Here is a 14,384-nt window from a genome sequence, read left to right as displayed (position 1 = left end):
TTATTAAATATAATATATATATATATATATATATATATATATATATATATATATATATATATATATATATATAACTCTTGCATCGGAGGGAGTATTGCTAAGATGTATAACCCTTGCATTGTTCAATTATTTAGGAGTTATAGTCATTAATTTCTTATGGGCATTAAGGATTGAATAAGTACATTGGATAAAGTGTATAAAGCAAATGAGACATTAATAATGAATTGGAGAGAATATGTAATAGGAGGGCAAAATTTGAGGCAGAATATTAAAAATGAAAATTTTACATCTAAAATTTTCACCTTTGATTTCATAATATTTATCTTTTAAACAACTGACCTTTATATTACATTTACTTTTAAAACGTGATATAAAAGTTAAATCTTTAAAAAATAAATAAAAGAAATGAGAATTTTTAAATGATAAGTAACTGACCTTTGGAATTAAAAAAAATTTCTATCATGAGTATTAAGAAGTAAATAGTAATGCTCTCATGCTAAAATATGTGGTGCAAAATTTATTTATGTAGTGGAGAATCAAAGTCCACATGTACCAACTTAAAAAATAACCACTTGTAGAGCTACAAACAAACTTCTATAAATAGCACCATAAACTAAAATATTTTTCACCCTCAAAACCCCAAATTCATCATTTTAAGTTTACTTTCACAAGAAAAAAAATGCAATATTTTGTTTCATATTGGCAAATAATTTTTGTAATTACTTTCTTTTTATTAACTTTGTTTCCTACACTCTTAAGTGCACTAACTTTGAAAAAAAATAAAAATGTGAAACATAATTGTTCACCACTTCCTCAACCACGAGGGGCGTTACCATTCATAGGGCACTTGCATCTCTTAGGAGGTAAACAAACCATAGCCCGAACCCTCGGCGCTATGGCCGATGAGTGTGGGCCAATCTACTTGCTCCGACTCGGCCAACAACAAGCCGTTGTGTTGTGTTCATGGGAAATGATAAAAGATTGTTTCACAAACAATGATGCAGTAACAGCAACACGGCCTAATATGGCTTTTAGTAAACACGTTGCTTATGATTACGCATCATTCGCCATTTCTCCTTATGGAAAATATTGGCGTGATATTAGAAAGATTTCAACTGTTGAGCTTTTATCTAAAAAAAGACTCGAACAAATGAAACATGTTCGAAATGCTGAGATAAATTCTTTCATCAAATATTTGTTTAAGAAATGTCAAAAACATGTTGAACATAACACGTTACAAAGTGGTGTGATTTCACTTTGTAAGTGGTTTGAGTATAATAGTTTTAACATCGTTATACGAATGATAGTAGGGAAAACATTTTCTCCTGATGCATACGAAAAAAATGGCACATTGCCATCGCAATTTAAGAAGTTAATTGGTAAGGCAACATATGTTGCTGGTGTTGCTATTCCTTCCGATTTTGTGACATGGTTAGAATGGTTCGATTTTGTGGGATACATTAAGTGTATGAAGGATGTTCATAAGGGAATTGATATGATCATTGGACAGTGGGTTGATGAGCATATACAAAGAAGGAAAGAACAAGAAAATGTTACTTATGAGGATGGTGATTTCATGGATGTGTTATTGTCAAACATAGGTGAAGGATGTATCATGTCCGGCTATACTAGAGAGGTCGTCATCAAGGCAACATCATTGGTAATTTATTTTCATTTTAATTATCTTTTAAAAAATAAGATATCGATGGGTCTAATTCCATAACACATATAGTTGAATTTCAACATAAATAGTCATATGCATACTTTTAACATGTACATATGGGAAACGACTAAATGTATTTTAAAAATGCATTGATATGCCTATTTTCACAAGTGTATCATTTAATAGAGTATTTGGTAAAAATAATTTTTTAGGCAATTTTAGCTGATTTTGACACAAATAAATGGTTGAATGGTCAATAAAATTCTAACATTTGGTAAATTAGCTGATTGAAACAGCTTATTGTTATATTGTTGTAAATCAGCTAATTTTGGACAAATTGCTTCTAGCAGCGAATTCAAAATCAGATAGTCAAACCAATTGATAAAATCAATCGGTTAAATTAGTCACTCCAATCACCAACCAGCTATTAGCTGTCAGTAGTTTGCAAAGCACCCTAATAATATAGTCAGTTACAATCATATACTTAAAGGTACTAATATATGTGCCAATTAAATTGGTAGGTGCATTGCTATGTGACATCATTGACTCAGATCCAAGCATCATTATTAAACACTTTTTTATCTATAAAGATTAGTTAACCATTTTCATTTTGATCGATGTTTTTTTATATTATCAACATCATTTTATTTTGTCTTAAATCTTCTCCGGATTATAGAAACATGATGTTTAAGTTTGTTTAATATGAATACAGATACTACTATTGACCGGGTCAGAAAGCACCTCGATCACATTAACATGGGTTGTGTCACTGCTACTTAACCATCCAGAGGCACTAAAGAAAGCCCAAGAAGAATTGGACCACATTGTTGGTAAAGAAAGATGGGTAGAAGAATCAGACACACCAAATCTACCGTACCTACGAGCCATCGTAATGGAAACACTTCGTTTGTACCCACCATCACCCTTGGCGGGTCCAAGAGAGGCGTCCGAAGATTGTTACATAGACGGCCACTTAATCCCAAAAGGAACTCGCATAATAGTCGATATTTGGAAAATACATCGTGACCCTCGAGTGTGGTCTAGGCCGAATGATTTTCGACCAGAAAGGTTCCTTGTGGAGAATACGAGTATTGACTATAAGGGGGTATGTTTTGAGTACATCCCTTTTTCTTTGGGTAGGAGGGCTTGCCCCGGGATGACTTTTGGGTTACAAGTGGTGCACTTAACTTTGGCCCGTTTGATCCAAGGATTTGATATTCGGGCCGAGAAAAGGGGCCCAATTGATATGTCAGAGGCTTTAGGCCTTGCTATGCCAAGGAAAAGCCCATTACATGCTATTCTTGCAACCCGGATGCCTGTCGAGATGTATGATGCCTTGTAAAGCCACTATGATAAAAAATAAATTAAAAAAAAAAATGATCTATAAGAATGTCTTTCTGTAAGATGATCTTAAAATAAAAAGCTTATATACAAATAATTGTATTATTTGGGCTAATCAACTCATGTATTAGGAGTATCTCATGGTAAGACCGTCTCACACAAGAATTTGTGCGAATGTCAACGTTTAAGTTGCTTATAATATTATCCTTTCCTCTCGTTGAGATTGCTAAATATTTTCTCAAGAGTTTTCACGTAGAAATGTATAATGTAGCATTGTCAATGGTACAGAGGAATACTCCTTTCGTGTCTTTGTTAAATTTTATGTTCTTACATAACATCTTTTATGGAGAAATAAAATAAACTTAACGGTTATAAAAGATAAAATTAAACAATCTATGCAGTCTTATCTTTTAATTGTATTTTGTTTTTCTGATTGGTATAACTATATAAGGTACTAGTGAATGTATAAATAATAATGAAGCAATACATAAATAATAATAAGTACTGTGATTAATACTAGTTTCGTAAAATCAATAGGAAAGAGGAGTATTAATTAATCAAGTTACTCATATGGTGATTTAAAGTTGCACCTTTCGTAAGACAGAGTTAACGTATATCATATACAAAGGCTAATCTTCACCTAGGGTGTAATTATTTAAATTTTAATTCTTGTAACCCCTTTGTGTTATTATTGCTATAAATCCTTTTTTTTCATCATTATCATTTATTATTTAATAAACATGATCTTGATTCAAAGTTACCTCCCTTGTAAGACGAAGTTACACATTGTAAAAGTTGTGCACATTAATTTTATTTGTAAAATTAGCTCTCAACTAGGAGTGTTTAATGGGCCGGATACAAATCGGACTGGACTTAAGCAAATATAGGCCGAGTTTGATAATGCGGGTTTTACACAGGAAAGGCCGGTCTGTTTCTATTACTAAAAATTATTATAATCCACACTGATCAATTTAATAATTAGATTGTAGAAATGTGAATATTCCTCATTTGCATTGTCATTTCTAATAACAAATCATCCATCATTTATTCTATTTACAAAGGCCTGTTTTCGACCTTTATTAAACCCTTTTATAGCCCGTTTCATTTTTGATTGTAGTAGAGTTCATTTTCAGCCCAACTCATTTTCAACCATACCCTTACAAAACCCTTCTAAAAACAAGTCGAATAAGAGCTTAAAATAGAGGTCCGACCATTAAACACTCTAACTCACAACCATGACTAAAAACACAAATTCTTGTGAGAAACGGTCTTTTTGAGAGACCATCTCTAATTGGGCCAGCTCAATATATATTTTTTGAAATATTGTAAGTAGCATTAAAAATAATGTAAGTAGACATTTAAGATATTGTGAGTAGGTATTAAGGATACGGGAATAATATAAGTAGGCATTAAGTTTTAATGGACTGGGCCTGAGATATGTCTGATAAGTGCAATTATTTGCACTTATTTATATCATTTCATACTCCTTAATGATGGTCGTTGTTAGTGATTCCGTGATTATTTTGAAGATTTATGCTACTTTGTTCGTTTTGGTTATTCATGTTGATTTTGAGTGGTTTTGATTGTTTTAAGCATAATTCTTATGGTTTTAATGATGAATTGGTTTTAATGATGAAGGAGTTCACTAAGAAATATTTTAGCTCGGGTGAAGATGTTCTACAAAAAAAATGAACAAAAGAATAGAAGAGTGCTTATAATGCAAAAGTTTGGAGGTGAAATTTGATGCATGTCTACTCTTTTATCCATAACTTTTGATAGAAAGATTGCATTAATAAAAGGTTTGTGGGATTGGAAACTAGACTTCAAGATCTTTCTAACGGCATATTATATGTCCAATTTCGATAACCGAGTAAGAAATGACGATTGTTTAAAGTTTGCAGAAACTATCAGTCAAAAACGCCAACTCGACTTCCTGGTCGTGAAAGTGGACGCCGAGCAGGCTTTTTCTTCTGGAATTTGTGCATCCCATTTTTCAATACTTTAATTTTGTATTATTTAATTTTATCTTTATTTTAATTAACTTCTTAGGGGTTTATCTTGGGGTTAATGAGGAGCATTTTAGGTTAAGCCTTCTTTAGAGGAGCACAAGGAGGGAGACTAAAAGTCTGTTCTTCTTCCTCCTTCATTTTCCTCTCCATTTGAACATCATTTTAACTCTTGTAAGCTTTTAATTTCTTGTCTTTGATTTACTTTCTCATTATTAGTTTAATCCTTCTTTATCAAATTTGTATTAGTTTAATGTTTCCTTGTCATACTTTAATTATTTTCTTAGAAATTGTCATTTATTAAATTGTTCTTGTCTTAGGGTTTAGTAGAATTTAGCAAGTTTCTTGTCCTAACTTCCTTGTGTTCGACCTGCGACTACACGTGCACCGTGCGCTTGCAGTTAAATAAAATTGTACATCAATATCTCTTAAAAAGATGATCTTTTAAGAGACTAACTAGACTAAAAAGGAGCAATTATAGGTTGAAAGTTGGCCATGAACTATCAAGAAGCAATATTAATGTAGTACATATGAGGAACATGAGCTACATTAGTGACGTGGGCTTACAAAAGGCATAAATTACAACTGCCCCCCTACATACACATTGACATAGTCACATGTATGTTCTATAAAAATGTGATGAAAAAGACTATCAACAAAGCAAGCAAATCTTACACTTTCTAAACAATCTTTTAGAAAAAAGAATCAAGAAAGTAAAGAAAATAATGGAAAACACAAAGAAAAATCTTCACATTGTGATGTTTCCATGGTTTGCATATGGTCATATTAACCCATTTATACAACTCTCTAACAAGCTTTCCTCCCATGGAATCCAAATCTCTTTCTTTTCAATACCAGGTAACATCCCAAGAATCCAATCCTCCCTTAAAAACTGCCCTACAAACCAAATTATCCCCTTAACTATCCCTCCAATTGTAGGACTATCCCCCAATTTTGATAGTAGTACAGACATTACAAATCAAACAGCTGAACTTCTGAAACTTGCACTTGATCAAATGAAACCCCAAGTTGAATCATTACTTTTGAATCTTAAACCCCAGATTGTTCTATTTGATTTTGCCCATTATTGGCTTCCTTCAATGGCGGCTCAGATGAATATTAAAGGGGTTAATTTCAGTGTTTTTTCTGCTGTTGCGAATTCTTATCTTACTGTTCCATCAAGAATGGTGGTTTCTGGAAAATTGCCGAGTATTGAGGATTTGAAGAAGCCTTCAAAAGGGTTTCCAGAAACTTCTTCGATTTCTTCAATGAAAGCTTTCCAGGCTCGAGATTTTCAGTACCTTTTCAAGAGCTTTAATGGCGGAAAATCTGTTTTCGAAAGAATTATGAACTTCACAAAAGCATGTGATTCAACCATTTACAAGTCTTGTACTGAAATCGAAGGTCCGTATTTGGATTATATTCAAACCCAGATCGGAAAACCTTTGATTTTAGCTGGGTGTTTTGTTCCTCAACCAGAATCTGGTGAATTAGAAGAAAAATGGCGGAAATGGTTGGGAAAATTTCCAGAAAAATCCGTCATTTTCTGCAATTTTGGAAGTGAAACATACTTGAATAATGATCAAATTAAAGAGATTTCAACTGGGTTAGAACTAACAAATTTACCCTTTTTCTTGGTTTTAAATTTTGGGATTAATCCAATTGATTCTGAAAAGAAATTAGAGGAATCATTACCTGAAGGGTTTAGAGAAAGAATCAAAGAAAGGGGGGTAGTTCATACTGGGTGGGTCCAGCAGCAGCACATATTAGCACACAAAAGTGTAGGATGCTATCTTAACCATTCTGGATTTAGTTCTGTAATTGAAGGGATAGTGAATGATTGTCAATTAGTATTTGTGCCATTAAAGGGTGATCAATTCTTGAATTCTAAGCTTTTTAGTGGTGATTTGAAGGTGGGTGTGGAGGTTAATAGAAGAGATGATGGGTATTTTGGGAAAGATGATATTTTGGAAGCAATAAAGATGATCATGGTGGATATTGATGAAGAACCAGGTAAATCCATTAGAGAAAATCATATGAAATGGAGAAAGTTTTTCTTGAATAAAGAGATTGAAGATAAATATGTTGCAAATTTGGTTAAGGAACTCCATGATTTGGCTTACAAGGGTTAACAACAATAATAAAATGTAACTGTTTGTTTAAAGGCACTCTTACTTGCTACTTTGCTAGGGTTTTTTTGTTACGATTATGGAGTACTTCTTAATAGGCTTCACAATAGTAAAAAAAGGTGATGAAATGGTCTTGTATTAGGGTTTTTTTTCTTTTGTAAAAGTAGTAACGATAATGGTTGCTTTTGTAACAATTATGTGTTGCATTGTTGTGTACTTAGCTGTATACAATTAGATTATGTCAAATTTAGATTTGGACATAAATTTGACTTGAAAATCGACTAGAAGTTAATGGGTTATAACTCAGGAATTTTAACTCGCAACCCAAAAATTAACCGGCCTGAAAAGTTTGAAATTATCATCATTATTATATTTTGTATATCTCGCTTATAGAAGTTATAATGGTCTAGAGATAGTTGGATGGCAGCAAATCATACCTTTATCAAATATATAACTTACGTATTGAAACCCAGATCGAGAATGGCGTGCAAATTCAAGTTGAAATCATCATCGTCATCATCATTATGGTCTGGAGAGAGTTGGATGACAGTAAACCATACACTTATCAAAGAGATAACTTAGGTAATAAAACCCTGATTGAGAGTGACGTGCAAATAAAAACAACATACCAAAAAGTTTGAAATGAAAAGGTTAAAATGTAACTAGGAAAGGTACTTGAATTGGATGTAGGTTTTCTTGCATACAAAGTTCATTCAAAATTTATAAAGCATGGACAAACCACAATGTTCTTGCAATCTTGCAGAATAGCAATTCAAATTCCTGAATGCCAACAGCAAATCAAATTGTGTTGTCCTAATAAAAAGGATTTGCAGACAGTTAGAAATATTCACTCAGTTGATTTAAGTTATGCTATAATTATTATTGGGTTGGCAAAAACATTATTAGTTGACAAAAAATATAACTTGATGGGATATATCTGAATCAAAAAAAGTCTATGAATCCGAGAATCCATACACCATGTTCACGGCCACATCGACCATCATAGCCAGCTCATGCGCTGCTCCGATGTACGTATGTGGTGTCAAATTTAATAGATTAGCCTTTGCCGTCTTAGGCAAATCTAATCCTTGAACAAACTCTCGCATGCTTTCTTGAGTGACCTCTTTTCCTCTCGTAAACTCCCTTAATTTTTCTTAAGATTCTGCAACAATATATCTTCGCATGACCTAAATGGTCAGTTCAACCATCAATGAGAATCAAAAGATGACAATATAGCAACCATAAGAGTTTAATGGTCCATTCCATTACCATAATATCATTAAGTGGCTTCTATCTAGGTTAAGGTTTGGAGGAATTAGATGTATGCAATATTACCCTTATTAATGATGATACTGGTAGAGTATATAACATATCCTGGGGCTTCAACCATCAGCTTAAGCTTTTGGTGAGTTGATTACTTGACATAGTATCAAAAGCCAGCATGACAAGGGGTCATTGGATTGAATCTCAACCACCCCTCATTTAAAGTGGCATATTAACCGCCGGGTATGAAAAGAGCCTACAATGCATCCACACTTCTAGCCCAAAGGAATCTCGTGTGAGGGGGCGTGGTAGAGTATATAATATATCCTGAAGCCTCAACCATCAGCTTAAGTTTTGGTTGAGTTGATTCCTTGACATATACTAACAAGGAAATTGTTTCCCAATAATCCTTGATAACAAATATCGTGCAACTTCATATAAATAAGACGTACACATAATTTAATAAACCATTATAATAGTTTATTTGTATTTTTTTTATTTTAAACTAAATGGATACAAGTACATACTATTTGTATAGGCTTCCGTCCCTTCATCAGATTAATTGTTGTGGTCCAAACAATAGAGAAGACGTTTTGGTAGTGTGGTGTTGTAGTGATTTTTTAGATGTTTGGCCTCAAAATCTATGACATGGCTAGGAAACCAATCTACAAAAATGGCTCATACAGGCTCCCAGTCTAGCTCCTAAGGGGATCAATGTTTGTAAACTAATCGTAATGAATAAAGAGGTCCCGAGGCTAGTTACAAAAGTCGAGTAAACAACATTTTGTAAAATGTGCATCCCCAAATGTCTACAACACTATAATGTGTTACTGTATTAGGGTAAACCATGTAACAATCAGCATATGACAAAAAAAATCTCTAAACAATGAATCACCATGAAGTTATGTTTATTTTGATAATGAATCATAGCATATAACAGTGGACATTAACCCGTATTTTTAATTGAGACAATTGTCTATGAGATAACGATCACCAAATTGCAGAAAAATAAGTGTCCATCTCATAAAGAACAAGCTGTTCATTCAGCATATGGCTTCATCAAAATGAAATTCACAATAATTAAGTTCAACTAAACAAACCCCAATACTAGTTACTAACATCTCCCTATATTTCTTCACAAAATTAAACAAAAAACCTAAAATTCTTGAGAAGCACTCCCGATTTCTGCCTTATCGCTTTTAGATTTAGTACTCTTAGGAAGCAAAACTGACTCAATTTTCGGCAGAACGCCTCCATTAGCAATAGTTACAGATCCTAAAAGCTTGCTCAATTCCTCATCATTCCTAACAGCCAATTGAATATGTCTTGGAATAATTCTATTTTTCTTGTTATCCCTAGCTGCATTTCCTGCCAACTCCAGAACCTGTAAATTGAAATCAAAATTTAATCAAAAAACACATACCTCAAATAATTTAAATAGCGTCTCAAGAGAGAAATGAGTAGTACCTCGGCAGCAAGATACTCAAGAACAGCAGATAGATACACAGGGGAACCAGAACCAACACGATGAGCATAACGACCTTTCTTCAGGTATCTAGCAATACGACCAACTGGAAATTGAAGACCAGCTTTCGATGAACGAGAAACAGATTTTGCACCACCTTTTGCCTTACCCCTGCCACTCTTTGCCGCAACTACTCCATCTTTCCCGGCCATTGTTGATGATTCTTCTTGAATTGGTAGAAACTATAAAGAAAATCTTGAGGATTTGAGAATGTGGCTGTTCTTCGATGTGTTAATTGAAAGAGAGCGGGGGAAATGTATTTATAGGAGGCGACGGATGGATTCCATTGGTTGAATTAGGTGAACACGGATTGCCAGCGTGAAAGTTGAGTTTAATTTTATATGCGAAAGTTGAATTCCCGCCGAGGTTTTTAGTTTTTCACATTTGAATTTTTTTAGCCTATTTTTGACTCAAGTGAGTAATGACTCGAATTATAGAACGGGTACGGGTTGATAGTACCTATTTTTAGGACCTAAACCGGATTAGGCCGTGCAACCGATCCGGACTCCGCATCTTACTTATTCTTCATCCCGGATTTTCTTTTCGGTTCGGTCTAAATCTGAAAATTTTGGATTAGACCGAATATGTATAAAAGTAATTTTGAAGAAGAATAATATTTACGATTTTTATGGTATATACTTATAATAAATAATTTGCTAAATTATTTTAAAATCTTCCATTTTTTTATTTATTTTTGTATTAAAAATTCCTTTCGATCTAACCGGTCTAAACCCGGACCGGACAATGAGGAAACCGAGTAAGACCGAGACCTGACCGGATGGATCTGATTCGGTCTCCGGTCTTAGAATATTTAATATTCCGGTCTTTTGGTCCGGATTGGGACCGGTGAACATCCCTACCTGTTTTAGCATTTTATTTGGTCTTAGTAGGAGAATAAGTATTATATAAAAAAAATGATTTGATTTTTTGTAATTCTGTCCTTCTTAGCGACTACTTTATGTTAAAAATATATCATTTTATTTTATAAAGGAAAAAAAGTTATTATTATTATTATTTGAAATGATTATTATTGGTAGTAGTACCATTAATCCTTTATTACTTCCTCATATTCATCTAAAATTCTCCATTTGACTTGGCATATTTGCTGATGCATTAAATCTACCATTAATATCTCTGATCGTGCATAATTATAAATTATAACAAATTAATATCAATAATCTTTGTATTGATACAAATCATGCATATATCAACTCTTCTTTATTCATACCCAACTAAAGTTTTTACACCAAACACCAAACCACTACCCTTGTCGGGTGGAATTTTCATAATCATCACTGACAACCTGATTACGTATTTAAACTCACCCCATATACCATGACAAACTAGGTATATCCATCTATACCCACATTATACTCAGCTCATATTGAACCAAGTTCGGTACCTACAGCCTTGAACCAAGCCAGTCCAATAGAATTATCTGTCTCAAAAGGGAACCAACCTACATCCAGTCTTGGTTCACAGTCAGTTAGCTTGGACCAACTAGCATTGGCTGAAGGTCTACCAGACTTCACAACTATTAGAAAAGCTCCACTTACAGCCATAGAAGCCATGAAAGACATGGAGAGCCATTAGGGCCAAGAAACTAGGACTCATGGGCCAAGGGAAGCAGGACAGTGCATACTCATAAGCCTCATCCAGTGACTTAGAAATAATCAACTACTTTTGTTGGTTATTAGTCAAAATTAGTTATTTCCATTTCTTTTTAATAAAGGCATGCCAAGGCACGTGTGTTTGTATTTGGAAGCCTATAAACATAGCTTCCTCTCCCTTGTAAAAATAGATTTTAATTTCTTAACAAATTACCAAGAGGTATTTCAAAAAGTGCGACTTTCAAGGGAATAGGAGGGTTTCTCTTCCAACCGGAGTCTCTCCCATTGTGAGTGAAGCAAGAGGGATATTCAGTATAGTCCATTGGGGGTTTAGTGAGTGAAGCCTCTCCCAAAACGTGAAGATCTTGGCCTAATCTAACAGTGAATTGAGAGGGTTTTGATCAAGATCAGTACAAAACTGATCATATCTGTGCATTAATTCTGATTGGTTTGTATGAAGGCTTCTGGCTGCATTTTTAATCATCAAGAAAAGAGTCTTTTAGGCCTTTACTTGGTGCACATATGCACTCAATATTTGTGTTCTTGTTCCTAACTCCTTATAGATTTATTTGTATTTTTAGTTTATCGAAAATATAAAATATAAAAAGATTATAATTTATATCATTTATAAACTTCAAATTTAAACTTTATATTGTAGAAAATATTTTATTTTCTTATTTTAGTCCTTATTTATACAAATAGAAGTAGTACATCTCATTATTATGCAATATAAATCAAATATTTAAAATTCAAATCAATCTTAATTCAACATTATGATTTTCTACGTTATTCACTCATCATGATCACTAGCTGGTAATTGGTATGAGGTGCAAGTGACCCACAAATAACAAATCTGTATAGTACTCTCTTTACCACACAATGTCTTAGTCACGCATAACAATTGGGTCAAGATATACCACACAATCAACAACTCTAGATTTATCCAAATTTATCCTAATACACCTCCCCTACTAACTGAACTAAAAATAATAGGAAAATATTTTATTTTTTTTTAAAACAAAATTTATTTTCCTTTATGTACTCAGAATATTTATGTTTTTCACCTTTGAAATTTCACAACTAAATAACAATAATAATAATAATAATAATAATAATACCGTATTAGAAGAACTAATTTTACACTATTGGCTGGGGCCGATTCTCACCTAGTACCACACAAATCGTAAAACAAATTTTATAATAAGAAGGCATATTTTTTTAAATGATTAGAAAATATAAGTTGACAAATTATCAATATTTTATATTGCTAATGTCGGTGTTGTATTTTGTTGTAGAAATACTTATGAATTATAGATAAATCGAAGATTAATGTCAAATATTTTATATAAATATTTTTAATGACATCAATTTGAAAATATGAAAGAACAATAACAAACGTTACTCAATAACCAAACACTTTTATTTAAAACATAAAAATTTATCAAATACTTTTAAAAAACTTTTAGCAAATGTCAACGTATGCAATAAACTTTTAATGTTTTCTATTATTAAATAAATACCATTAATCCAAGTTTGATAATCTTTATATAATATATATTTAATTGAAAGAAAGTAAGAAGCTTATATGAATAATTAAAAAATAAGTAGAAAGATAATTTGTAGTTTATTTCCTAATATCTTAATTCTTAAATGTTGTACATATAAAGTAAAAAAAATTATAGGAGTAGATAATAGAGTAGTTGTGGATAATAGTAAAGTACAATAGTACTAATATATAATACTTCATTAATAAATATATTATATTTAATGATGATGATCACATCATTATAGATTTTGGAGGGAATTTATTTCATAAGAATGTGATACATATGCACTTAAGGGAGATAATAATGTGAATATTTTATTTTTTTTAGTAATAATTATTTTTATTATAGTTATAGATATAACCTTATATAAAAGTACAACTCAACTAGCCAACTCTTAATATAGAACTCTAAAACTAAATTATATCTATGGATTTTGCACTAGGCGACCCTACATTCAAGCCTTTTATGAGACCGTTTATCACAACAGAGGTTCATGTAATCAACTTATTTTTAATTGATAACTTAAATTGTAAATGATCACTTTTAGGTTATAAGTGATCATTTTAAAACTTCATTCGAAAGTTATTATAAATGGTCATTTTAAAATTTTAAGTGAACACTCTATAAGTTTGATCACTATAACACTGTAAAATGTATATTAGGTTAGTTTGAAAAAAATATTCTCATCGTGAGACTATCTCATTTGAGAATTTATTCACTACATTAGACGTTTAGAATCACTTGGCAAAAATTTATTTTAAACCTTTTACTAGCGAATCTATAAATTTGAGTCCAAATCTCAATATGTAAAAGATTTAAATCCAACTCTAATCTATCAAATTTATCTTTTTTGGGATTGAAACCCTATAAAACAAATTTAAGTCTAGGGATCCGAATTGGATCCTCAGATCAAATTTGCCTTCCCCTCCCTTCCAACTCAAAATGTGAATTTTCAATTGGAATATAGTAAAGGATCCAAACTGGCCCATCAAATGATGAAGGTGCAGTGTAATGAATGCAAATGCACTATTACTATCCACATCTACACACCCCACAATTTCTCTTTATGATTTTATAGACCTACTTCATTCTACTTCATAATATTGACATTTTTCTAAACATGATTTATCATAAGCACTTGTAACTAGGGCTGTTAAAAATCGGGTATCGGATCGATCCGGATCGGAAAATCTGAGTACCCACTTTTTCGGGTACCTAAAAATGTGACCCGGTTATTCTAAATACTCCAGTTTAAACCGAATCAGAAACCGAATACCCAGTTTTATTTATTTGAAAATTG

General features: G+C 32.4%; 3 protein-coding genes across 3 annotated transcripts; 2 read left to right on the top strand and 1 right to left on the bottom strand.

The window, feature by feature from the left end:
* Nucleotides 1-619: 619 nt before the first annotated feature.
* Nucleotides 620-3,396, top strand: LOC130827411 (dimethylnonatriene synthase-like). Its single transcript, XM_057693129.1, has 2 exons — nt 620-1,660; nt 2,376-3,396. Exons 1-2 carry the CDS (start codon nt 680-682, stop codon nt 3,003-3,005), a joined length of 1,611 nt encoding a protein of 536 aa, XP_057549112.1. The 5' UTR covers nt 620-679; the 3' UTR covers nt 3,006-3,396.
* Nucleotides 3,397-5,558: 2,162 nt separating this feature from the next.
* On the top strand, nt 5,559-7,608 carry LOC130827409 (anthocyanidin-3-O-glucoside rhamnosyltransferase-like). The gene has a single exon (XM_057693127.1). It carries the CDS (start codon nt 5,736-5,738, stop codon nt 7,140-7,142), a length of 1,407 nt encoding a protein of 468 aa, XP_057549110.1. The 5' UTR covers nt 5,559-5,735; the 3' UTR covers nt 7,143-7,608.
* Nucleotides 7,609-9,283: 1,675 nt separating this feature from the next.
* LOC130827410 (histone H2AX-like) lies at nt 9,284-10,342 on the bottom strand. The gene is made up of 2 exons (XM_057693128.1): nt 9,870-10,342; nt 9,284-9,786 (listed from the first exon to the last, which is right to left on the bottom strand). Exons 1-2 carry the CDS (start codon nt 10,077-10,079, stop codon nt 9,559-9,561), a joined length of 438 nt encoding a protein of 145 aa, XP_057549111.1. The 5' UTR covers nt 10,080-10,342; the 3' UTR covers nt 9,284-9,558.
* Nucleotides 10,343-14,384: the final 4,042 nt, after the last annotated feature.

The sequence above is a fragment of the Amaranthus tricolor genome, chromosome 11 (genome assembly GCF_026212465.1).
Source record: "Amaranthus tricolor cultivar Red isolate AtriRed21 chromosome 11, ASM2621246v1, whole genome shotgun sequence".
NCBI classification, from domain to species: domain Eukaryota; kingdom Viridiplantae; phylum Streptophyta; class Magnoliopsida; order Caryophyllales; family Amaranthaceae; genus Amaranthus; species Amaranthus tricolor.
The sequence above is the reverse complement of the archived record's forward strand: the minus strand, read 5'-3'. Positions and strand labels throughout refer to the sequence as shown.

Excerpts from the sequence above, each read along its gene's own strand:
- LOC130827411 (XM_057693129.1), top strand. The coding sequence starts at position 680 with ATGCAATATTTTGTTTCATATTGGCAAATAATTTTTGTAATTACTTTC. Across the intron at positions 1,661-2,375 it reads TCATCAAGGCAACATCATTG|ATACTACTATTGACCGGGTC; the intron begins GTAATTTATTTT and ends ATATGAATACAG.
- LOC130827409 (XM_057693127.1), top strand. The coding sequence starts at position 5,736 with ATGGAAAACACAAAGAAAAATCTTCACATTGTGATGTTTCCATGGTTT.
- LOC130827410 (XM_057693128.1), bottom strand. The coding sequence starts at position 10,079 with ATGGCCGGGAAAGATGGAGTAGTTGCGGCAAAGAGTGGCAGGGGTAAG. Across the intron at positions 9,787-9,869 it reads TTGAGTATCTTGCTGCCGAG|GTTCTGGAGTTGGCAGGAAA; the intron begins GTACTACTCATT and ends TTCAATTTACAG.